At 48.6% G+C, this 26,427-nt stretch overlaps 1 protein-coding gene across 8 annotated transcripts in view; it reads right to left on the bottom strand.

The window, feature by feature from the left end:
* Nucleotides 1-1,358: 1,358 nt before the first annotated feature.
* LOC142929609 (transmembrane protein 237-like) overlaps nucleotides 1,359-26,427 on the bottom strand; it is a 43,899-nt gene continuing 18,830 nt past the window's right edge. For 7 of the 8 annotated variants that reach the window (XM_076071196.1, XM_076071199.1, XM_076071195.1 and 4 more), the window contains 7 exons: nucleotides 21,734-21,900; nucleotides 4,764-4,896; nucleotides 3,583-3,759; nucleotides 3,116-3,189; nucleotides 2,739-2,811; nucleotides 1,922-2,031; nucleotides 1,359-1,685 (listed from right to left, as the gene is read on the bottom strand). In XM_076071196.1, coding sequence (XP_075927311.1) covers nucleotides 1,618-1,685; nucleotides 1,922-2,031; nucleotides 2,739-2,811; nucleotides 3,116-3,189; nucleotides 3,583-3,759; nucleotides 4,764-4,896; nucleotides 21,734-21,900 — 802 coding nt within the window. In that variant the 3' untranslated portion in view covers nucleotides 1,359-1,617. The remainder of the gene's footprint in view (nucleotides 1,686-1,921; nucleotides 2,032-2,738; nucleotides 2,812-3,115; nucleotides 3,190-3,582; nucleotides 3,760-4,763; nucleotides 4,897-21,733; nucleotides 21,901-26,427) is intronic. The other variant, XM_076071200.1, reaches the window with a different exon arrangement.

Here is a 26,427-nt window from a genome sequence, read left to right as displayed (position 1 = left end):
ATCTGTGCCAATTTGAAACATTCTGACTGGCCTGCCTATGACCCACCCTGCATTTAACCAGACTGGTTTATGAGCTCATCGATCCTTTAAAGATCTGGACATTGTCCCATCAGTGAGCTCCTCTGTCAGGCGAAGCTTCGCTGGCTGGGTGATGTTGCCCGCATGCACAACCACTTCATCCCCAAGCAGCTTCTCTTTGGCTGGATAGAGGGATAAATGAACACGGCATGGGCTAGAGAAGAGATGGACCGATGCGGTACAGAATGCTGTGGAGCTGATTGGATTTGCTGATGACTGGTACCAACGGTGTCAAGATCGGCATATGTGGAGGAGGCTTGTGAAGGACGCTACTGGGCAGTGGGCGGCAGGCACCCTCCAACAACAACGAAGGGTGGAGTGGGGATGCTTGCAATGAGCAGAGAGCACGGGCGGCTAGAACGAAGTAAGTTGTTAAAGTAGGCAGCACGAATGGTGGTGAATCTGCTCGTTATCCCGGTCAGTCAATTTCTAACACCTGGGTCTGTCCCACGACTGCCAGCGAGACTTTCTAATTTCACGTGGCCGCAAGGTGCACCTAGCCTGGCACAAACAGTGTTGGTGACATCATCGCCGCATAATGGCGAATGGGGGTCATTGTGTGGTGGGTACAATGTGCGGTGTGGTGTGAGGTGGGTATGGTCGGTGGGGCATCTTGGGGTATGTGTAAACACACGCATGTTGCATGTAGCATTATCAGGTGAGGTGGCTCAGCAGTATAAAGTGAGCAGTTTGCAATCGGCAGGTCGCCAGTTCACATTCTGGTGGCGGTTGGTTTGGCCCATCTGAGTACCACTTGGTGGAGAAGTCAGCAGTGGCTGTCCTATTCTTGGGTCTTTTGGTAAGACCCAAGAATAGTGGCTGTCCTGTGGCAGCTGTGAACAAGAGATGAGCATTGTCTCAATGGCCACTTGAGCAGATAACTACTTTAAACTATTTGCATTTTTTCGTGCGGAATGTGTGCGTGCGTGAGCTTCATGTGTGTTTCTTGCGTGTTTACAAATGACACACATCGTGCACTATCATCGGAATACAGTTTGGGAAAAATTGGGACAGGGTTGGGAGAATTTTTTTTTATATTATTCGGATTTTAAGAAACTCTGTCAGAGGCACTCCAACTGGTGCCCACAAGCTGGTCACACTGCAGTATGCACAACCTACTGTTGCTTTAAAATACAAGGAGAAATTGTACAAAACTTCATGAAATCCGGTAAAAGATGAAGTGATGTATCATTACATGCTGAATGCTGTATTTTTCAATAGGCTTTTACAAATCTCAACTCTGACCATAAGGAATGAGGGACCACATATTTTTGGAGAACTTAAAAACAACAACAAAGTTTACTGGATCACATGGACGGTTGTGATTGCTTTCATTACACAATGTAAAAGAAACATGTTTATCGTAATAATATTACGCAGACTCTTTATAAATGTACTGTATTGGCACAAGGCAGGAGAAGGTTTACTGCCTGACAAGAAAAACATTTATCAACCAATGTTATATCTTAAACGTTTCACTTAATGTGATTTTTCAATTAGGCAAATTCCTTAAAATCTGCCGCGCTCCTCCAGGTCTGCTCACGCCTCCCCTGTGGGATGCCGATGCGTAGAGTCTTCCAAACCCAGTTCCATTCCAAACATGTTCTCTGTGAGCACGCACAGATCGTATGCAGGTGCATGACGTAGATAAAGTATGTATATATAAAGTTCAACGTTCAGTATGTAGCACTAAATAATGCAAATATCTGTAAGGTAAAAGTGTGGTTATGAGGGGTGGGAAGCCCGTATATGCAATTGTGTGGTGAGGAATAAGTAGGTTACATGGTTGAAGTAAAAATTAATAAGCTTATTAAAAATGGAAAGTGTCACACTAATTGTATACCTGTGCTGTGATCGCTTGTTGGAGAGAGGGATAGGATTAGCCATCCAAAGACAACCATTACGCTAACGATCATGTTCAAAATGATCCACGGAGACTCATCCTGAAGGCTCCTGTGGAACAAATCATCAACAATCACAACAATCACACACTTTGTTTCCTCCACGTTCTCTCGTTTCCTAAAAAACCCACTCATTACTGGAACTTGCCAAACATCTAAATGCAGGACCCTCTTAAAACAAGTGTCATGGCACCCAGTGAGCCTTTCCTCAACAATCAAAATGCACTCTTAGTACACTAAGGCCTCCTTCCCATACCTGTCGCTCTACAAAATAAGTATTATTTTTACACGACCCAACAGCCACACTGCCTTCTGGAAGTGCATGTCATAAGCAACATTGGTACAATCCAAGAAAACTCTGGAGTGGTTATGACTTTCCTTGCCTCTAAACATCTGGCAGTTCACCAGCATTGGTTCAAGTAAGCCTGACTCTGCTGATGAGACAATGGATGTCGAAACTGGTCCACCATGAAGTTGTGCAGGAGTGATGGATTGTGGAACTGTGAGACAATGGGATAACGATGATGTGGGAAGGCCGCAGGCAAGCAGTGGATTATTAACTGCCCGTGTTAATTACATTTACCTCATCCCCTAATACAAATATCACGTTAAACATGCACAAACTACAATAACATCCACAGATTTAAATAACAATGTCAGCTGTTCAGAATTATGGGCAGTGATATCAACATGGATAAAGGGCACTCAGCAAGTGAAGCTACATGTGGATGCTGGTGTGGGCAGTGGGTTTGTTTTTACCAATCGGATTGAGACGCAAGCTTGTGACTGGACTTAGTCATGCTCAGAGACAACACCAGCGCACTGAAATACACTGTGAACACGTATATAGTTTACTGTGATGCACATAACAAAACACCCATACAATTTTTCACTGGCATGAAATATGGTAGCCTAAATTGTAGGAGATTAAATAGAGAGCATTGCCATTTATAATATTAGAAGTTTCTTTTGAAGACAGTGGCTTTAGTGGCTTTATCAAACTTGTCAATATGCTGATTCACAGTCTCTATGTGGGTCATGCCAAAAGTGCTGTTCCAACCTTCCTGTGTAACAAACTTGATTGTACATTATAATCATCATCATTATCGCCACAACAAAAACACTGAAGGATTTACCAACAGAAGCCCATGCAGCTGAGTCCAGCGTTATCAAGCCTCGAAGAAACACTTGGGGTCTTGCGAGGTCAACTCTGCCAAAGATAAAACAATAAAGCGTGTTATAGCACAACCTGCATTTGCATATCATCAACAGTGCTGGATATGTTGGAATATGAGGTAGAGAATGTAATGAAAGAGGGCGAGTGAGTGTTAGAGAATATGAGGGCAGTGGGGGTCTTGGTTAAGAACAAAAGGGGTTAGGGGCAGTGTGGGCACAACTACAAGTGTAGAGTCTGAGGAAGGCGGAGTCATGTCTGATCAGGAGGAACCCAAAAATTTCACAAAGTCCCTGAATTGAGCAAGATTATAATAAGAGCTTGGGATAAGAGATAATGAGAGGGAATCCCAAGTTTTTCGACATTAAATACGTGAGCAAGAAAATTATTTTGCCTGCTGGTTCGTCCACAGCGTGACCCAATACAGACCTATCAAATGCGGAGATGGTGCTTAGAGCGAGTAGGAGATACGCAAGCTCCTGGGCAGGAATGGCCAGTGGCTCATACTGCCCTGGCAGTGAGTTTTTCTGCCACAGGACATAGACCAGTACCGTGTTCCACAGAGCAAACCCTGCCAGCACTCCGTGGGCAAACAATGACACCACCCTTGACAAAAAAAACAGTTAAACAGACATTGAAACATTAAAAACAGTATTCCATTATTTTGTTTCGAATTTCTACGAACAATAACTATACACGATGACTTAATTTATTAGAGGCATTTCACAAAAAGGCATGGTAATCTTTAGGCTGTCCACAATGATGCAAGCCATATTTTTTAAAATTTGATTTGACCAGGCAAGGCACACTGAGCTATATAACTCCTTTTCAGAAGCTCAACGAAGCAGCTTATTACGTGAAAATTTATAGCAGCCAGTTACTCTAAGCGAATGTTTCTAAATGTGGAGGGAAAAACTGGGTACCCAGAGAAAAATCCACACGACCACGGAGAGAACATGCAAACTCCAAATATACACAGGTGTCAGGGTCGGGATTGAACCCACGTACTCCTATATATCAGACGAGATAGTTAACATCTCACCACCGTGGCGTAATTTAAAAAGCCTAGATAGCAGTTTGAACTGCGACTAAAATGTTGCAGTTGTGGTTTGGCTCTGGATCAAGTGAGCCCAAATCCTGCGCGTGGTCCCAGCCATGCTTAGGAATTACCATGAGCTGAGCCTGAACCGAGCCATGACTGAGCTGCTCATGCATCTTTGGAAGCGACTGAACGGCTCAAGTCTGAGCTGAGCCACCTCAAAGGCCGAGCCAGAACACAGCTCCAACATTATATTTAAGCCAAAACGCTTTAGTGACATTCTGCAGCATTCAACAGACATTCAAAACACATCCAACCCAAGACTCTGCAAACACCTGAGCCTCACTCTAAAATCTGGAATATGATTTGGAACCCCTCTAAAAGTGTACACAAACTCCCATAGGCCTAGGTTTGAAAGCTCAAATTAATTGCTCCTCTCCCACCCACCCCCCAATTTTGAGGGATTAAAAAACAACCCTATTGGCTTACCACACGACTCTAATTGAAGTGAGTTGTTGGCTCGCTTGTTCGCGACTGGCTGTGTGATAGAAGTTGCAGCTCCGTCACACACCTGAATCCCTTCTGCACTCGCAGAGCGACGTCCCGGGGGGAAGGTAGAGGCCTCGGAGCGAGGAATTCATTCGTGGGACTCACTGCAGCCTGCCGGACTCCCAGCTGCTGTCGCTCCGCAGCCTGAAACCCGCCTGTACTCAGAGCCACAATAAACGCCATGCATCCCTTTACTCCGCTCATCAAAGACGTAATTAAAACTATGATACATGTTAAATTATTGAAATCAAAGTGATGTCCTGCTCAAATTAGCATAAAGGTGGGGCTCATCTGCTTTAAGGTGTAGGTGAGTCTATCTATAGGACAACCACTGTTGATACGCCCGCATAGGTGTGTGTAACAAAGAAAAATATACCCTATTCTTAGCTCTTTCGGTAAAGTCACGTTGAAGGGAAACAATAAAATAATAAAATATATAAAACAATAAAAATTCTCACGACGTTTCAACCATAACACAAACGGTCGTCATCAGGTGTATGACGACCGTTTGTGTTATGGTGACTTTACCGAAAGAGCTAAGAATATGAATTACTGCAGTCATGAAAGCTTTAAATAAAAAAATATACCCTGTATAGCCTTAACATACCGTAGGGGCAAATGTTATTAGAGAGCACCTATGAAGGCCAGCATGGCACACGAGTGGGTCGGTGGCTAAGCACGTCGCTCGACCACCTTTGTCTCCCAAGTGCCAATGTTTACACACCCCACCAGGTACTTATTTGAGGCTGAGTCGACCTAGAGGAGGCCCAGGACCAGTTCAGATAATTGTCACTAGTGGTGGCCATGAGCGGGAATTCAACTCGGGTTGCCGGGTTTGTAGTGCAGTGCGCTAACCACTGTACTACTGCTCGCGGTTACACACCCCCACACCGACATGTGTAGTGTAGTAGCGCCAGCTGGGGACCAGAAACAACTGCGATGAACAAACAGGACACACGCCAGTGAGCAACAGTATACACGGCTGTGTCAGCAGAATGCAGGAACTGGGGCAAGGGTCATGGAGGGGTCCATCGGGAAGCCCCTGAAACCTGCTAGTGGGTTCGAGAAGTGGGGCGTGGCCAGGACGGAGCGAGGCCATGCTGTGTGGATAAAAGGAGCTGAGAGCTGTAGCTCTCGGCTGTTCGTGCAAATTGGATGGTCTCATCGTCGTCGCTGCCATCGCTGTCATCGGCCTTGTCGCCGTCATCGCTGCCGTCTCTGTCATCGCTTGACGTCATGCTGCTAGATGGCCTGTCAGCTCGATAGCTGACAGGCCATCTAGCTGACAGGCTAGATAAGAGTTAGCACCGTCAATGCTAGACGGCTAGTGTTGTGTAAAGGCTAGCGAGTGACGAATGTGTGTAGTCGAGATAGTGTGTTAATAAAAGGTGCCTCCACAATTAGCGTCTCCGAAGTCACTGCACTACAACTGGTGTTAGAAGTGTTAAAACGTCATGTCGGAGTCGACAAAGAAAAGGAACCCACCCGTTGTGTCGTCGGAGGACAACGAGGAGATCGTTCCCCCAACAGCCCCGGGACCCCGCCTCAAAGTCCCATAGGTGCGGGAGCAATGGCGGCAGAGCTCGGGGAGAGGGGCGCCGATCCTCCACAGCCACATGTCGAGGAAGGGTGGCAGGAGGTGGCCAGCCACTTCGACCTGCTCCTCCTGACCATCGATCAGCTGGTCGCACAGCTCTCCGTGGCCACGCCTGTCGGAGGAGAGCCGGCGCGGGAGCCGCGGGGTCCACCGGAGCAGCTGCCTGCGGCAGCGGTTCCTATCACAGGGACCGGGCAGTCGTCGGCTGCCATTTCATCTGCTGAGGCTGTGGCGCCGCCGACGGCCACCATTTTGTGTGCGCTGCGGGACGACGAAAAAGACGCGCCGCCTCCGACAGTGTACGAAGGAGCCGCGTGCTGACCCCGGCAACTGTCTCCCGTTTGGAATTCGTAGCAGCGGGGAGGTGAATGGACCGCGTTTCGACGCTGCTTCGAGGCGGCCTATTTGTCCGTTGGTTGGACAGAAGAGGAGGCTCTGCGGGCCTAACCAATGGCCCTCGACGATGATGCATTGGCGGCATTCCGGGCCACCCCGAGATTGATTGGGCTACCCTCTCTCGGGCATATGTTCTTGCAGCGGAGGCGAGGGGAGGCCGAGACGCCTTTCGCTTTCCACAGCGCACTGCTGGTGTTGGGGTAGACGGCGTATACTCATATGGACCAGGCGGCACTCTACTCCTTTGCGGTGGAGAGACTGATGGCGTTGGTGCAGTAGTTGGGTGTCGTGCTGACCATCGTGGAGGAAGAGGAGCTGACGTCCTTGAGGGTGGCTCGGTGCATTCAAGCGCGCAAGAAATTGCTGCAGTGGCCCAGGGTAGCGGCTTTGTCGGGGGACACCGACGGGGCGGAGGGAACCATGGTGCGGGAGATGGAGATCGCCTTGGCGATGTGGGACCAGGGCCCGCACGGGAAGGACGCGAGGGGGCAGCCTCTGGGTTGGAGTCAGGGAGTGGAGGAGTCCCCTCCTTCGTGGAGACCGACCAGGACCTGCTTCAGATGCGGCCGGGCTGGCCACATCGCACGAGAATGCCAGAGTGCCATCAAGATGTCGGTGAGACCTCCGACGCCCTCCATCCAGCCGATGACCGCTCCTCAAGCCCCACAGGCAAGTCATGACATATCCGACACCCGGCCCCAACCGCCATTTCATGCATCTAGGTCGTCGTGTGCGTCTGGTTCTATCAACACTCATCATCTTATATTCTTAGTTTTTTCGGTAAAGTCACGTTGAAGAGAAACAACAAATTAATATAATATATATAAAACAATAAAAATTCTCACGACGTTTCGACCATAACTCAAACGGTCATCTTCAGGTGTGTTGGTTTGCATAAATGTATTTTTAAACGGCGCATTTATTTATTTATAAAAAACGTTAGCGTCACGCGCAGCGATTTGGCAGTTTGCCCAGGACTAGTCCATCTATATTTTGAAAAGAGGAGGGGGGAGACGAAATTTTTTATAATGTATGCTGTCTGAAAGCCACTGTAAGCGTGAACAATCAATTAAGAACTGAAATGGTTTATCAAATCTTTCCAATGATTGCTAAGATAGAATCCATCTTCTCGGTTGAAATTGTCTCTGTGCTTGTATATGTGGATAGCCTCATGAACGAATCTCTCATGGAAGCCAGATGGCTTACAAAGAACCTCTGTCTTGGAAAAGTCAATGGCATGTGAGCCTACTGAATTAGAACAATGATCTGCTACGGCCGAGGTGTTGGTCCTACCGTGTTTAAGGTCTGCTTTGTGTTCACGAATGCGGTCCGAGACATGGCGTTTGGTTTCTCCAATGTAACTACTACCACAGAGGCAACTTAGTTTGTAGACACCAGGGTATTGTATGTCCGGAATCACATCTTTTACAGACGGAACCAGATCACGGATTTTATGTAATGTGTTGAAACGGACCTGGATCTTGTGTTTATTCAAGATTTTGGAGATCTTTTTTGTGATCCCAGCAATGTAGGGTAAAGTGATGGTTTTGAAAGGCTCCTCAAGAGGGTTCTTCTTCATGGTTTGAGTGATAGCTTTGCGGATTGTATAGTCGGAGTAACCATTAGCCCTAAGAGCTTGGTGTACGTGCTTGAGTTCACTGCTTATGTGTTCCTGGTCGGATATGCATTGGGCTCTATGATACAGAGTCTTGATGAGAGAATTCTTCTGTGATGGATGGTGGTGGGAATCCGGTTTCAGATAAGCATCCGTATGGGTAGCTTTCCTGTAGACAGAGTGGCTCATTGAACCATCAGGTCTCTTTTTAATTAGGACATCCAAAAAAGGTATCTTGCCATCTATTTCTACTTCCATGGTAAATCTGATGGCTGGGTGTATGGAATTGATGTGGTTGAAGAATTGGTCTAGAGCAGGCCGGCCATGTGGCCAGATGACAAAAGTGTCATCCACGTACCTCTTCCATAAGGTTGGGCGCAGAGTGGCAGTCTGGATGGCGTCAGTCTCAAATTTCTCCATGAAAATGTTAGCTATAACTGGAGAAAGGGGGGAGCCCATTGGGGTGCCCTCAGTTTGTTTGTAGAAAGTTCCATTCCAAGTAAAGTATGTATTGGTTTAAACAGTGTCTCACCAGGGGGGGTACCTCAGTGTTTAGTCCTTGATGAACCAAGTCTTCAATGATTGCAATGGTGTCAGGTACAGTAACCTTGGTGAATAAGGAAACTACATCAAAACTGACAAGCAGGTCGTCTGGGGACAGGGACATACCCTTTATTGTCGATACCAGGTGAGTAGAATTTTGTACCGCAGAGGTGGTCTTTCCAGTGAAAGGACGCAGGATTTCAGACAAAAAACGAGCTAGTTTGTAGGTGGGGGAGCTGATAGTAGAGACTATGGGACGAAGAGGCGTATCAACTTTATGTATTTTTGGTAAGCCGTATAATCTTGGTGGCCTGGCAGCAGAAGGTTTCAACGAAAACTGTTTAAATTGATCAATTAATGCGGTTGAATCAGAAATTATTTTGTTGGTTTGTGTGACGAGGCTGTTGGTGGGATCTCTTTTTATTTTTGTATAACTACCATCGTCGAGTAATTCTTTAATTTTGTTGTTGTATTCTATTTTATCCATGATGACAGTAGCATTGCCTTTGTCAGCTGAGAGGACTACAATATCATTCCTCTTTTTTAATTTATATAATTCAAAACGCTCATCTTTGCTGAGGTTGCTAGCTGGCATCTTAGCGTTTTTGAGGGTTGCAGCGATTTCAGATCTTGCTACGTCTGCAGCGATGTGACCCAGGCCCCTGAGAGCAACGTCTACTTGGGCAATTATATCATTAACTGGTATGTGTTTTGGTGTGACTGCAAAGTTTAGACCTTTAGCTAAAACGGATTTCAGACCATCGGAAATAGAAGTTACTGCGATTAATTACGACTTTATTAACGTCTAACTTTTTGGTGTGTGGGTCCGGTCTTTTGTTGAAGAGGAGGTTAAATTTGGAAATCAGGTTTTCCTTACATTTGGTCGACATAGTAGCAGCTGAAGAGGCAGTCATATTGTCTACATGTTCCCAATCCGATGTGGACATTATTGCCGTCAATGATAAGTGTGATTTGTAGAGTGTCTTGTCTAACTGATCTAGTTCTGTGCGTATAAGTCTCATTTTTTCTGAGATAAGAGCTAAGCTAGTTTTGAAAAGAATTCGTTTCGCATCAGAAGAAGTTACAGCAGAAGAGGTCAGTGTAAATGCGATTGGTATTACCCCGGAGTCGCGGCATCTCTTCAGGAAGGTGAGAGACTCGATCAGCTGAGCTTTCTTATCCCGGAGTTTGTTGAAGGATCTTAAAGTTATGTGAAAACCCTCCCCGTAGAGGCGATTAAATTTTGATTTAAAGCTTTCGTGACTGCAGTAATTCATATTCTTAGTTTTTTCGGTAAAGTCACGTTGAAGAGAAACAACAAAATAATATAATATATATAAAACAATAAAAATTCTCACGACGTTTCGACCATAACTCAAACGGTCATCTTCAGGTGTGTTGGTTTGCATACATTTATTTTTAAACGGCGCATTTATTTATTTATAAAAAACGTTAGCGTCACGCGCAGCGATTTGGCAGTTTGCCCAGGACTAGTCCATCTATATTTTGAAAAGAGGAGGGGGGAGACGAAATTTTTTATAATGTATGCTGTCTGAAAGCCACTGTAAGCGTGAACAATCAATTAAGAACTGAAATGGTTTATCAAATCTTTCCAATGATTGCTAAGATAGAATCCATCTTCTCGGTTGAAATTGTCTCTGTGCTTGTATATGTGGATAGCCTCATGAACGAATCTCTCATGGAAGCCAGATGGCTTACAAAGAACCTCTGTCTTGGAAAAGTCAATGGCATGACTGATCTGGTTCCGTCTGTAAAAGATGTGATTCCGGACATACAATACCCTGGTGTCTACAAACTAAGTTGCCTCTGTGGTAGTAGTTACATTGGAGAAACCAAACGCCATGTCTCGGACCGCATTCGTGAACACAAAGCAGACCTTAAACACGGTAGGACCAACACCTTGGCCGTAGCAGATCATTGTTATAATTCAGTAGGCTCACATGCCATTGACTTTTCCAAGACAGAGGTTCTTTGTAAGCCATTGTAACTCATCATCTTGTTGCGGTGCGCGAACGATGGACTCGAGCGGCGGACGGGTGGCTGAATTCCAGTATGCAATGGAGGAAATTTGAGCACTGGGTGATAGCGGCTGCGGTGGGCTCGTCTGCAGTGGCGGGTTTTGTCTAGGGAGTAGAGGTATGGGTCCTGGTCAATACGGGGGCCTCGGCTACCATCATTTCTGATGTTGTTTACCATTTGTTGCCGTCATGGACTCGTTGTTTTACCCCGGTTGCGAGGGCTTGTATCACTGCCAATGGCAGGAGCATGGGGATCATTGGGCAAATTGAGACACGTGTTAGGATCGGAGAAATCGAGATGTCCGGTCCTGTGTTGGTTTCCAAGACATTGGCTGCACCTTGCCTCCTGGGCACCGACTTTTAGGGCAGGATACCTTTGAAAATATGAATTGATCAGGGTTGTGTTGGAATGCCATCGGGACAACGATTGCCCCTTTTTGCGCTCCCCGATTAGGCTTACTGCTGCTAACGCCACGATCCATTCCTTGGCAAGGGATTCGGTTGCGATTCCGCCAGGCGCACAAATGTTAGTTCCGCTGTGCTACCATAAATGGCTGCAGTCAGCAACTTCTGAAGCGGGGCTCCTCTTAACCCCATCCAATATGGTGACTCGGGGCCTCATGCTAGTGGGCGCTCAGACGATCGTTAGGACAGACCAGGAGCCATTTTTGCAGGTGTTGAATGTCGGGTTGACAACAGCCATTGTCCAGGCTGGTACGATCTTGGCTCACGGGAAGGCTGCGTGTTGCGAGGATGTCGACACAGCTGCAGCAGAGGTCATAGGCGCGGTGGAACAGCGAGGGGAGTTAGACAGGACAAGGGCTGATGAGCTGTGCGCCAAGAATCCGGACTTGTCTCGAGAGCAACGGGACAATTTGCGTGCTCTGTTGTGGGAACTTGCTGATGTTTTCAGCCAGGGTAAATTTTATATTGGCCGTACCTCATTGCTGCAACACCGAATTGATACGGGTGATGTAGCCCCCATTAGACTAAACTCATACAGGCTGAGCCCAAGAATAGGCCTCGGCAAGGTAGAGTAATTTACCCTTTTAATTGGGTAAAAGGGTAAAGGTAAAGGGTAAAGGTGTCGACCATGCCAAGGGGTAAGGTAAAGGGTAGGGTAAAGGTAACGCGGAAGAATTACCCGGTAGGGTAAAGGTAGCTCAAAGTATTACCCGGTAAATACCATGTTTCCTGCTAAAATCTCCGTGGCGCAGTCCGTGGCCTCCATTTTAAATTGCGATCATGGATGTCGGACCAGATGGAGAGGGACCACATTCTTGAGGTAGAGGATGAGGTCAAGCATGCCAGCAACGGCATTTTCGGGGTCGCTGCAAACAGCAATTGAAAGAGGCAGTGGCATGCGTTTCCGTGGGAGCACACGCACGATTGGATGGTTGTTTGATCCCCATGTGCAGCAAGGAAAGCGGCAGTGTGTGCACTGCTCCAAGTGGTTTTCCTCCCACATGAACGCGTCGGGGTGGAAAGCCCACCTCAAGAAGCACAATGTGCTTGCCCCAGGCAGTGAGGTCGGGACGTCGGCGTCGGCGAGCCGCCTCATGCAGCAAACGCTGAGCCGGCCAGCAATCCCGGATCGCCTCCTGGTAAAGTTTGAGAATGCGGTGGTTGATTTAGTTATCCAAGGTGCAATCTCTTTGCGAGCCGCCGGCAGCGACAAGTTCAAGCCCTTGGTCCACACATTGATGCAGGGATACAAGGGCCCGTCGACCCGCACCATCATTCGCAGGATTGTCGAGCATCACGCCATCATACTGCCGATCGTCAGGGCACGATTGGATGGAGGGTGATCCCCATGTGCAGCAAGGAAAGCGGCAGTGTGTGCACTTCTGCAAGTGGTTTTCCTCCCACATGAATGCGTCGGGGTGGAAAGCCCACCTCAAGAAGCACAACGTGCTTGCCCCAGGCAGCGAGGTCGGGACGTCGGCGTCGGCGAGCCGTCTCATGCAGCAAACGCTAAGCCGGCCAGCAATCCCGGATCGCCTCCTAATAAAGTTTGAGAACGCGGTGGTTGATTTTGTTATACAAGGTGCAATCTCTTTGCGAGCCGCCGGCAGTGACAAGTTCAAGATCTTGGTCCACACATTGATGTAGGGATACAAGGGCCCGTCGACCCGCACCATCATTCGCACGATTGTCGAAATCCATGCTGCTGACGATCCTCGATGTGCAGTCCGGAAGGGGTGTCGGCAAGCGCATTGGAACCACTCTGATTGAGCACCTCCAAAGCCTCGGGTACAATGTCTCGACCAAGCTGCTCGCTGTCACCAGAGACAATGGCTCTGATGCGATCAGTGCTGTCAAGATGTTGTTCGCCCTGGTCAACGCGGACGCCGGATATGAGCAGTTGCAGGCTTGCCACGATATTCGTTGCGCGGATCATTTGGTCCAGATCGGTGTCGTCCAAGTTCTCAAACTGATCAAGTCGACCAACACCGAACTGCACAAGGCGCTCGTCAATATCAGGCGCAGGAAGGTCGTCCAGCAGTCGTACCGCCGCGAGGCTGAGATCGCTAAACTCGCCAGCAAGGAGCCGACGCACCAGGACTTAAATTTTGATTTAAAGCTTTCGTGACTGCAGTAATTCATATTCTTAGTTTTTTCGGTAAAGTCACGTTGAAGAGAAACAACAAAATAACAAAATATATATACAAAATATATTGTTTTATATATATTTTGTTATTTTGTTGTTTCTCTTCAACGTGACTTTACCGAAAAAACTAAGAATATGCACCAGGACTTGCCGACCAGGTGGAATTCGACGTTTGACATGGGCGACGGCGCCATCAAAAAGTGTGTCCCATTGGACATTATCATGTCATGCTTCCACGATGTGATCGGCGTCGGTGCTTTCTCTGAACTGCAGTGGACAAACATTGAGGGCGTGACAGCATTCCTGCGAATTCCGCGCCAAGTCATAACCTCGTTGACGGCGGACCCCAAGTCGACATTGGACCTCATGCCGGTGACGATGGAGCACCTAATCTGTCATTGCGATCGCGGTGAAGCCGCTCTTAGAGCGATCGATGAGTCCTTGACCGCAATGGGGATGAAGGCCATGCTGGTGCGGTACCGTGACTTCCTGGTTCAGGAACCCGCCATTGTGGCATCCTACTTGAATCCACAGCTGCCGAAAACGTCAGACCAAGATGAGCTGGCTACACTGAAGGCCATGATTTGCTCTGTCCTGCAGCATCGCTACGCGGACGTGCTCGCGATCCCACCAACAGTAGTCGCTGCCCATATGGAGGAGGGGTCGCTGTTCAGCAACGTCGGCAGCTCCATCGACGACGGTGATGAAGTCAATCGTTTTCTGAGCATGTGCGTCACGACCGCCAGCGCCTTCATTGACGTAATGCAGTGGTGGTCTCTCTGCAAAGAGCTGTTTCCTGCCTACTACAAGATGGCCTGTGACTACTTGGGAGCGCTGACAACGTCAACTCCCTGCGAACGCGCGAATAGCGGAGCCGGGCGGGAGTTCACATGCGTTTGCCAGCCGCTGTCGTCGACGCTCTTCATCCAGTCCACTTTTGTGTTGTAGTAAAGTAAAAGGTAGGGTAAAGGTAGGCTCTTTCGATTTAAAGCTTTCGTGACTGCAAGGATTCATCTTCTTTGGTTCTTTCGGTAAAGTCACGTAGAATGAGAATAAAATAATAAATTGAAAAAATAAAATAACACAATAAAATTCTCTGTCTGGAGGACAGCGCTGTCCTCCAGACAGTCTCGTCCCTTCACCTGATGAAGGCCGCTTGTGTTGTGGCCGAAACGTTGTGAGAATTTTATTGTGTTATTTTATTTTATCAATTTATTATTTTATTCTCATTCTACGTGACTTTACCGAAAGAACCAAAGAAAAAGGTAGGCTCGTTGTTTTTACCTTTTACCTTACCTTGCCAAGGCCTACCCGAGAGAGAAGGAACATGTTCAGCAGGTGGTTGAGGAAATATTTGCTGCGGACATTATTTGCCCCTCTACCAGCCTGTGGGGCACCCCATTGTCCTAGTTAAAAAACGGGATGGGAGCCTGCGATTTTGCATTGATTTTCGAAAGTTGAATAAGGTGTTGGTGGCAGACGCATACCCGCTCCCTCGGATGGACGATTTTCTGGACGCGTTTTCGGGTACTCGGTTCTTCTCCACTCTTAATTTACTCGCGGGGTTTTGGCAGCTGCCCCTTGACGAGGACTCTAAACCCAAGACCGCGTTCTGAACTCCCCAGGGATTGTTCCAATTTAACTGTCTGCCTATTGGACTGCATTCGGCACCGGCCACATTCAAGCGGCTGATGGAATTGGTCTTGGCGGGCCTGCAATGGGACTCATGTCTTATTTACCTCGAAGACGTCATTGTGTTTGGCCACACGTTCGAGGAGCATTTGCAGGGTGTGGGCGGCCAATCTCAAATTGAAACCAGAGAAATGCCATCTATTACAAACCTCTGTGTGGTATCTGGGCCATATTGTCAGGGCGTCCGGAATAGCCACGGACCTGGATAAGACGGCGTGCGTCCATGATTGGCCAACCCCCACGTCGGTGGGTGAAGTACGCAGCTTTGTCGGGTTCGCGTCTTATTGCCGATGGTTCGTTCCACATTTCATGATGATTGCCAAGCCACTCCACGCTTTGACCGCTAAACACCAGAAGTTTCAGTGGGGGGAGGAGGAGGCCGCATTTATAGTGTTGCGCGATCATCTTGCTAACGCGCCTCCCCTCGGCTATCCGGATTTCTCCCTGCCATTCATATTACATACGGATGCCAGCAATACGGGCATAGGAGCTGTCTAATCTCAGGTTAAAAATAGTGTGGAGTGTCCGCCATGGAACAACATTACTGTTTGACATACAGGGAACTTTTGGCCAGGTATATTTCATACAGCAGTATCAGCCGTATCTGTATGGCAGGGACTTCGTTGTGTGCACGTACCACGCGGCTCTTCAATACTCCTTGTGAGTTGATCAGCCATCTGGCAGGAAATACTGCAGGAATACTCGTTTAGGGTAATCTACCGAAAGGGACTGAGGCACTGCAATGCAGATGCGCTGTCCCGCCTGCCGCTGAGTGTGCGATGTGCGTGTTCAACGGGCGCTGCCAGGTGAAAACCATCTGCGGCTGGACGCCACCATCAAGTTGTGGCGGCGTCCAGTGAAACAGTGCCAGCCGAGGTGGTCACACCTAGGGACAGCACATTGGGTCTCACACATGCCGAGTGGGGACGGCTGCAGGTAGAGGACATGTCACTGTTAAAATTGTGGCGCTGTGCTGAGGCGAAAAGCGGAAATACACGGTGGGGGTGTCCCACATAGTTCTTCGCGAAGGACTTTTGATGAGGTGGAATGAGGAGCTGCAGCGGCATTGTATGGTTTTTCCGACTGCCCTGCGGGGTTGGGTGACGTGGATGGTACACAAAATAAGTTAATGCACCTCGGAGTCCGGAAAACGCTCTTGACGCTGCAGCGAGATTTTTTATTGGCCGGGTATGTCGGACGATGTGTACCACCTGGTCAAGGGATGCACTGATTGCTCATGCCGCAAACCACCGTTGACAAGGTCTCAGCCTCTATTGCAGTCCATCACGGTGTCCCGAATTAATGAGCTGGTTGTGCTTTACATTTGGGGCCGTTTTCGGCTACCCAAAAGAGAAATAAATTCCTCTTAGCCGGTGTGGAACATTTTTCCCAGTGGCTTGGCCACTAACAGACCAACCAGCCGCATCCATTGCCGATGCATTTTTGCATAGCTACGTGATAGACAAGGGAGCGCCTGAGCAGCTTCTCATGGATCAGGGGCAGAATCTCTGGTCAAAACTGCTAGGGGAGGTATGTAATGATTTGGGCACCAAACAGATCATAACGTCACCATACCATCCCCAAACGGATGGCTTGGTAGAACGCCTGCACAGGACCTTAACATCGATGCTCTGTCAGGTGGTTAATGAGATGCAAAAGGACTGGGATTTGCACGTCCCTTGGGTCCTAGCTGCATACAGGATGACCCCACACGCCTCAACGGGATTTTGCCCGTTCTATCTTATGTACGGGCAAGAGAACGAACCCCCGATGGAAGTACAATTGGGCATGGCTTCGGGGAAAAAGAAGGCCGCCATGCCGGCGCCCATGCAGCTGATGCTTGCACGATTGTCCAAAGTACATGAAGCAGCGAGGATAAATTCTGCTAAAAAGCAGGCTGCGAACGACAAGAGCGTGGGGCAGCGTGAGTACATGCTTCCATGGAAAATCGGGGACAGAGCTTGGTTGCACTGCCCACAGGTACCACTCTGTACGTCTCCCAAATTACATCGGCCATGGCGAGGTCCCGTTGAAGTGGTGGAAATTCAAAAGCCACAGTGTGTGTGGATACAGGGGGGACGTTGCCGTTGATTGGTACACCCGTCGCGTCTGAAACCCTATGTTCATCCTCAGATAGACAGTTCATCTCCAAGTCCCGTACGGCTGGTGTCTGATGTGTCTGATGAGCCGGGGCAGTCCCGGAAGCTGTGCTTCAGAAAGATTGCGTTGTGCCGCCCACAGGATCCCAGCCTCTGAAGCCCGGACATTCTCCCAAAGTCGCCTTGTGCGCATGGACCGAAGGCTGGAACCAGGTCGAACTCTTCCATTAAGTCAAGCAAGCGGCTGCGCCCTTTAGGCCGTTTGTGCAAGTCCCTGGAGACCCAAGAAATACAAGACCCTGTCAAAGGCAGGGGACTGGCGTCGAGGACCCGGTTCAAGTGTGCTACGTTCCGGTGACCGGGCTTTCCCTGGTGCGCCGGGATGGGTTTGCCGTGCCGTGCGCCGAGTTGTGCTCGGTGGGACTTGCTGCTGCCCGTCTGTTCATGGGGGCGTCGCGACTGTGCTCGTCGGTCGACGGGATTTTCTTTTTTTGCGGTTTATTTTTTATTCCCTCACCCTCGCGGAGTGTTGGTTACCTCATAGTCCATTCTGCTGTGGTTGCTCTGCCCTAGCCACTTTGTTAGATTGCTGTATATCAGCCGGGACGGCTGTTTTTTTTTAGAAGGGGGGGAGTGATGTAATGTAGTAGCGCTGGCTGGTGACCAGAAATGGCAACTGCGGTGTATAAACAGTACACACACCAGTGAGCAACAGTATACACGGGTGTGTCGGCAGAATGGAGGAATTGGGGCAAGGGTCATGGAGGCATCCATCGGGAAGCTCCTGGAAACTGCTAGTCAGTTCGAGAAGGGGGGCATGGCCAGGGCGGAGCGAGACCATGCTCTGTGGATAAAAGGAGCTGAGAGCCATAGCACTCACACACGTCCTTATATTCCCCTCCCAATTGTCCAGCTCCTCCCTTGTGTCTCTTTAGGGCCAGACAGGCTGGCACCTGTCAGGCTATCAATCACCCCTTATCCCACATCTCCCTAGCAACACCTCCGGTGTCAGCATGCAACCCCAGGCAGACCTGGTCTGCACCAGCTTCTCTCCCAAATTAGGTGGTGGTTTGCCCGTGCAACCTCATGTTGCATGGGCAATAGCTCTCGGCTGTTCATGGGAATCGGATCGTCTTGTCGTCGCTGCTGTCTCTAACATCGCTGGACGTCGCGCTGCTAGATAGCCTGTCAGCTATCTTAGAGTTAGCGCCATCGATGCTATCGAGTGACGAGTGTGTGTAGTCGAGATCGTGTGAGTTAATAAGGTGCCTCCACAATTATCGTCTTCAAAGTCACTGCGCTACACATGTATGTGTGTGTGAGGTCCTGTCTGTTACAGGGGAGCGATAATGTAGCGGTTAGCGAGCTGTGCTATGAACCTGGTGACCCAGGTTTGATTCCCGCTCACGGCCAACACCAGTGACGATTATCTGAACTGGTCCTGGGCCTCCCTTAGGTCGACTCAGCCTCAAATGAATACCTGGTACGATGTGTAAACATCGCCACTGGGGAGACAAAGGCGGTCGGGCTTGGTGCTGGCCACCCACCCTCTCATGTACCGTTCTGGCCTTCATAGGTGCTCGCTAATGGCACTTGCTCCTAGTATGTTAAGGCTATACGGGATATCTTTGTCTGTTACACACATGGGAAGCAGTAGTGTAGCAGTTAGCGTGCTGCGATATAAAATGGGAGACCGAAATCCGATTCACGCTCAGCGCCATTACCAACGTAGAGTGGTGAAATACATGGCGCACACTGTTGGCCGTGCAACGTCATGTTGCACACGCAACATGAGGTTGCACGGGCAAACCGCCACATAATTTGGGAGAGAAGCTGGTGCAGACCAGGTCTGCCTGGGGTTGCATGCTGACACTGGAGGTGTTGCTAGGGAGACGTGCGATAAGGGGTGATTGATGGCCTGACAGGCGCCAGCCTTTCTGGCCCTAAAGAGACACAAGGGAGGAGCTGGACAATTGGGAGGGGAATATAAGGACGCGCGTGAGTGCGGAGCGGGAGTTCGTGTTGCTGGGGACTAGAGAAAAGACATCTTGCCGCTGCCGCTCAAGCCGAGAACGGACCTCAACCCTCACAAGTCGCCGGGCGGGGTGGACGAGTGAGTGGGTCTGAGGGAGCGTAGGTGAGGGCAGAGGTGGAGTGGGATAAGCTGTGTGAGAGCTGCTGAGTTCTCTGCAAGCATCTGTGTGAGAAGCTGTGTGAGTGCTGCAGTGTGCAAGCCTCTATGTGAGCGCTGCTGTGTGCAAGCCTCTGTGTGAGTGCTGCTGTGTGCAAGCCTCTGGGTGAGAGCTGCTGTGTGCGGAGCCTTGAGTGAGGAGCTGCCGAGAGCGAGAGCTGCTGTGTGCAGGTTAGCGAAGTGGAACGTAGATAAGTGAGAATTGATTAACAGAAGTGACCGTAGAGACAGGGATAGGAGTGCCTACAACTGGTGCAAGAATAGGCTAATAAAGTGTAAGCAATCTAGATTTGAAGCTTTCGTGACTGCAGGAATCCATACTCTTTGTTTTTTTTCAGTAAAGTCACGTAAGTATAAAATAAAATAAATCACGACGTTTCGATCGAAACACAAGCAATCATCATCAGGTGGGAAAACCACAGCAAGAATTTTTTTGCTGAAGTGGGAGGGAGATGCCGTGGTAATAGGTTATATAGGTAAGAAAAGGAGCAAGAGGGGAGGGGGGGTACGGTGGGGGGGGGGAGCGCTGCATGGACGCTAGGAGAGGGACATGAAGCTGGACGGGGGGAAGTGGGCGGGGCTGGAAGTGGGAGGCCGAGAGAGCTGGGGATGAGGGGGGGGGGGGGAGTTAACTTGGAAAAATAGACTAGTACCCGGCAGATATGATAGACAACAACCATAAAGCAGTTAGGGTTTTACCTGGTTAATAACATCCTTCCAATGATTGCTCAATTTGTATCCATCTTCTCGGTTGAAGTTATGTCTATGTTTATATATCTGGATGGCTTCATAAACAAACCTTTGATACATAGACATAACTTCAACCGAGACGATGGATAACTGCTTTATGGTTGTTGTCTATCATTTCTGCCGGGTACTAACCTATTTTTCCGAGTTAACTTCCCCCCCGCATCCCCAGCTCTCTCGGCCTCCCACTTCCAGCCCCGCCCACTTCCCCCCGTCCAGCTTCACAATCCCCTCTCCTAGCGTTCACGCAGCGCTCCCCTCCGCATACCCAGCTCTCTCGACCTCCCACTTCCAGCCCCGCCCACTTCCCCCCATCCAGCTTCACGTCCCTCTCCTAGCGTCCACACAGCGCTCCCCTACCCCACCCCTCTCTCCCCTCTTGACCCTTTTCTTACCTATATAACCTCTTACCATGGCATCTCTCTCCCACTTCAGCAAAAAAAAATCCTGCTGTGGTTTTCCCACCTGATGATGATTGCGTGTGTTGCAATCGAAACGTCGTGATTTATTTTATTTTATACCTACGTGACTTTACCGAAAGAACCAAAGAGTAAAGTGTAAGCAGGTGACCTGTTACAACATGTCAGTCGAAGTGATTTTACAAAACCCTAGACCAGTATCGATAATCTGAATTAGTCCTGGGCCTCCCCTAGGCCGACTGAGCCTCAAATGAGTGCCGCGTATGGTGTGTAAACATCAGCACTGGGGAGATAAAGGTGGCAGGCCGTAGTGTTGGCCACCACCCCTTCACATGCTGTGCCGGCCTTCATAGGTGCTCGCTAACAGCCTGTTAAAAGGATATATGGGGGATCTTTGTCTTTGTAACAATCACAATTTCACACACGCATGCAGCTGTGTGTGTGTGTATAAGAGACATGATCTCTCACATAAGAGGTGCTTTTTAAGATGTGTATTCATTAAAACGCATTTTACAGTACACTCAACAGACATAAATGCTTACACATGACACACACACACATCACACACATATACAGTGAGACGTACACGTTTACAAACTGTGTCATTGTGTTTGTGAAGTGGGCAACAATTGACAACCTTGGACACACTTGCAAATGAAGATGTTCCATCTCAAGGGATGTTCTAGGTGATATATTTCAATAAACCCAAATTATATTGTATAAGGCACCAATAAATAACCCAGGCATGCGAAGAGATATTACAAAACAAACACATTTGATAGAATTTATTTGCATTACTTCCATCTCCTGGTCAGCTCAGTCCAGCATTTTGGAGTTAGTTTAAGCTTTAAAATGCTATGAAAACGATTTCTTTACTGATTAGCTAATTTGGTATTTGTAATGGGACAAAAATACGTTTTCATAACATTTTTATTTTTCTGCATTATTTTCGATCATTCTTAAATACAAAATGTTCACGACTCTCATCGAGGTTGATGTGGCAGTCAGTTTGTATCCGCGTCGACGTGCAAGGTCACACTCACTTTTCCTCTCAACAAAGACCTTGCTGAGTGGCTGGCTGGTGCTCGTGGGCAACACGAAGAGGGGAGCCTCGCTTGGTCCCAACACCACGGCATCACGAGTCACCACATCCTCCTCTTCCACTGGCAGATCACTTTCGTAATGCACCTGATCTCTCTGCTGATTCTTCCTGCAATCAAATTACCCAAGAAGAGTAAAACACTCATTTAGAGTATGACTTTGGATGTCGCCCGAGGTCTGCTGCACACGGCAACCTGGCGCGCCATTGCCACCGCCAGTTCATGTGCCTGGACCAGGCGGCTGCTGCTACTGCTTGAGGAACCTCAGTGGCGAGATGTTAACTACCTCGCCTGGTATACAGGAGGTTGTGGGTTTGATCCCAACCCTGATGCCTGCTGTATATTTGGAGTTTGCGTGTCGCTCTCCCCGTGGTTGCGTGGATTTTTCTCCAGGTCCTCCGGTTTTTCATCCACATTTAGAATCAACATGCGTTTAGAGTATTTGGCTGTAATATATTTTCACGTGATAAGCCACTTCTTTGAGCTATCATTTGTGGCCAGGTGGTTTCTGAAAAAAAGCTATATAGTTCTATAGGCCTTACCTGGTAAAATAAAAAGCTAATGTTAGCTTGCTGCTGCTGCTTGCTGCTGCTTAACACTCCGCCCCGCTTCAGTAGCCACGCGTGACACTATGTCCGTTTCTCAATGTGATTAACTGTAACGATTCAAGATCTATGCATGTCATTTTTTCAGTGCTCTTGTCAATGGCTTACCATTTATTTTTCTGAATAGTAGTTTCCCAGTTATGTGTGATGCACAAAATCCAAAACTCAATCTGCAACCAAAACAATTAATTGGCTTAATATTCTTCCATAATATAGTCTGTCCTTGAAATACTGGTGCTAATTCAGGGGTGAGGTGTCTTCCTGTTTTCTATTTGTCTCCTTTCCGAGCAAATTTAGCTCATTTACAGCCTATGGTGTTTTTATTAATATTGCTATTTAACTTACCTATACATGGAATTTTTTGTCTGTGTGTCTGTCTGTCTGTCTGCATTGGTAACTGACAAACTGTGGGGTTTACGTATCAAAAAAGTACCCAGATACCATGCAATAAGCCCCGGGACGAAAAAGCGCTATTCGTTTTTTACCATCTGTCAAATTTAAAGTACTTAAATTAACAATATATTAATTTTATATGCTGTGGGCGGCGCCAAAGTATGCATCTGCGCATGCGCGAGAACGCTGACGCGGTTGACGGGGAAAAATGATCATTCGCGTTAAAAAGTTTCAGCCGCGACGGGTGTACGTGCCAACGCCTGCGACCAAACTGGATTCGTATACTCTGGGGTTTCCTAACCTCAATCACTTCAACCGGGCCCTGCCATGGTATATACAATTTAGGGGACGTGCCCACTGGCACTTGCGGGCAGTGCAGCCAAGCCTTATCCCCTGGTTTCCATTTGGTTCCAGATTCCCGAAGCTCCACCAACTTTTCATTAGCCGCTTGCCGCATGGCCAAATTCCCTTGGGATGCCTCCCGCGCTTCCGACAACTGCTTAAGGGTAAGATGCATAAAGCCTGGTATAGCAACCTTCTTCTTATCCGGCTCCATATTCAATTGGACTTCTATGGGGGGTCCCGTTCTCTCCCGTACATAAGGAAAAAAGGTGAGAACCCGGTAGAAGCGTGAGGAGCCATTCTATAGGCCGCAAGAACCCCCTGAAGTGCAAATCCCAGTAGGACTGTGCCTCGTTAATTTGCTGACACAACATAGATGTCAGGGTCCTATGCAGGCATTCCACCACCCCATCAGTCTGGGAGTGATAGGGCGAAGTCCGAACCTTCTTAGTGCCCAACAAATCACACACCTCCTTCGACAATTTCGATGAAAAATTTCGGACCTGGTCTGTAAGGAGGTATTCTGGGGCACCCTTATCCAACACATACCCATGAAGGAATGATTCAGTGATGGACACAGCCGACTAGTCTGGCAGCGGCCAAGCCGCCGGCCACCGTGATAAGTGCTCTACTCCCACCAGCAAATATTTATTCCCCCGCAGAGTGGTGGGGAAGGGCCCGAGGATATCGAGTGCAACGAGTTCGTTCACCTGGGACACACCAATGGACTGCAACGGTGGTCGGCCCATCCTCGGTGGGGGTTTTCAGCGAGTGCATTCCACACACCACTTAAGCACATGATAGACATCTTCCGCCATCCCGGGCCAGAAGAAATCGAGTTTGAGAGTCGACAATGTTTTCTGCACCCCAAGGTGCATCAACCTTCCATGGGCAGCCCGTATAACTCTACCCCGCAGAGCAGTTGGCACAATGTTGTTATAACGCTGCATCTCCCCGTCCCACCTCATCAGCAGCCACTCTAGGACCACCAGGGACATTCCCTGTTGCCCTTTTCCACCCTCTGCCTTCCTGACGCGGCGCCGCAATTTCAACAAGGAGGCATCATCCGCCTGGAATCGCCCCCGCTCCATGAGAGCGAGAGCGATCGTGTTATCGCACGCATCGGCCGTGTTAGGTGGTAGGACATCCACCGATACCACAACAATGTGCGATAAACCTGCCTCCGCAGGTTAACAGCGCCCGGCACCCGTAAGACATGCACACTGGTTCTTTGGCGGCAGTCACAACAGTGCATCTCCATTGCAGTGGTGGACACCTTTCCTTCGGGCGACTGTAAATTAGTAATCCTGTAGGATCTAAAACCTCCCGAAGAGTTTCCCAGATGGCTGTTCAACCCCCAGTGCATATTGGAGACCTGCATGGTCCGTGTGCACCCAGAACTTTCTACCATAAAGGTATGGACAGGAATTGTTGCACAAAATAAACGATGGCCAGTGAATCTCGGTGCATCACACAGTAGCGCTGCTCTGCGGGGGACAGTACCCGACTCCCATAAGTGACCATGCTCTCCACCCCATTCACAACCTGAGACAGTACAGCGCCAATTCCGGTATCACTGGCGTCCGTGTCCAGGATGAACGGCAATGAAAAATCAGGCTGCCACGCAGCGCGACAAATGCAGCCTCCTCCTCCTCCCTCCACTGAAATGTGTGACCCTTTGCAGTGAGAAACATGGAGAGGTTTAGCAATTGTCGTGAACCCGAGCACAAAACGGCAATCATAAGACGCGAACCCTACAAAGCTGCGCACCTCACCCACCAATGTGGGGGTTGGCCATGTGCGCACACATGCCATTTTGTCCGGGTCTGTGGCTATTGCCGGATTCGCTAATGATATGCCCCAGGTACTGAACCGACCTTTGCAAGAGGTGGCATTTCTGCGGCTTAAACTTAAGATCAGCTGACCGCATCTTGAAAAAAATGCTCGCAATCGCTGTAAATGTTCCTCGAACATTCATCCAAATTACAATCACATCTTCAAGGTAAATTAGACACGAATCCCATTGCAGTCCTGACAATACCAACTCCATGAGTCTCTGGAACATGGCTGCGGCCGAGTGGAGTCCCATCGGGAGGCAGTTCAATTGAAACAACCCTTGGGGTGTACGAAACGCAGTCTTAGGTTTGGAACTCTCATCAAAAGGCAACTGCCAGAACCCCGACAACTAGTTGAGGTATTCTTAGCTCTTTCGGTAAAGTCACGTTGAAGGGAAACAATAAAATAATTATATATATAAAACAATAAAAATTCTCACGACGTTTCGACCATAACACAAACGGTCGTCATCAGGTGTGTTGGTTTGCATAATTTTCTTTTATTTTTAAACGGTGTATTTATTTATTTATTAAAAAACGTCAGCGCCACGCGCAGTGATTTGGCAGTTTATTTAGAAGGACTAGTCCATCTATGTTCTGAAAAGAGGAGGGGGGAGACGAAAAATTAATGTATGCTGTCTGAAAGCCACTGTAAGCGTGAACAATCAATTAAGACCTGAAATGGTTTATATTTTATTGTTTCCCTTCAACGTGACTTTACTGAAAGAGCTAAGAATATGAATTACTGCAGTCACGAAAGCTTTAAATCAAAACTAGTTGAGGGTGGAGAAGAACCGCGCACCCGATAGGGCGTGCAATGAGTCGTCCATCCGTGGGAATGGGTACGCATCCGCCACAGAAACCTTAAGCTTTCGGAAATCCATGCAAAATCCTAAACTCCCGTCCTGCTTCTTAACAAGGGCAATGGAAGCCCGCCATGGACTGTTGGGCGGGTAAATTATATCTGCGGCCAATATCTCGTAGACCGCCTGTCAAACATGGTCCTTCTCTTTCGGGCTGAATCTATACGGGTTTTAGCGAATGGGGGCGGCGCTATCCGTATCAATATGGTGATGCATCAGGGAGGTGCGGCTCATGTCATACTTCCCCTTACTGAAGATATCACAAAATTATCTGAGAAGTGCACACAATTCGGCCCTCTGTTTGCTAGATAAATCGGGGCTTTCAGAGCAAAGCGCATCTAACCTAGATTTGTCCGTCACTCCTCCATGCTCCACTGCAGCCAGGATTCGGGCGGTCCCACTTTTGGTTCTCTCGCAACACGCGGCTGTCGCGTGAGCCAGGACCGTAACTGCCTGTATCACTGCGGCACCGAGACCAGCATTTAACACCTGGATAAAAGGTTCCTGGTCGTTCCTAACAATAGTTTGCGCTCCCACCAGCGTAAGGCCCCGGGCAGCTTTCTTTGAAAGGGATAAAAGAAGCCCCTCCACTGTGATTT

Source organism: Petromyzon marinus, chromosome 32 (assembly GCF_048934315.1).
Source record: "Petromyzon marinus isolate PM22_M1 ecotype Great Lakes invasive population chromosome 32, UKy_Petmar_22M1.pri1.0, whole genome shotgun sequence".
NCBI lineage: Eukaryota > Metazoa > Chordata > Hyperoartia > Petromyzontiformes > Petromyzontidae > Petromyzon > Petromyzon marinus.
This window is presented reverse-complemented; position numbering and strand designations above follow the sequence as displayed.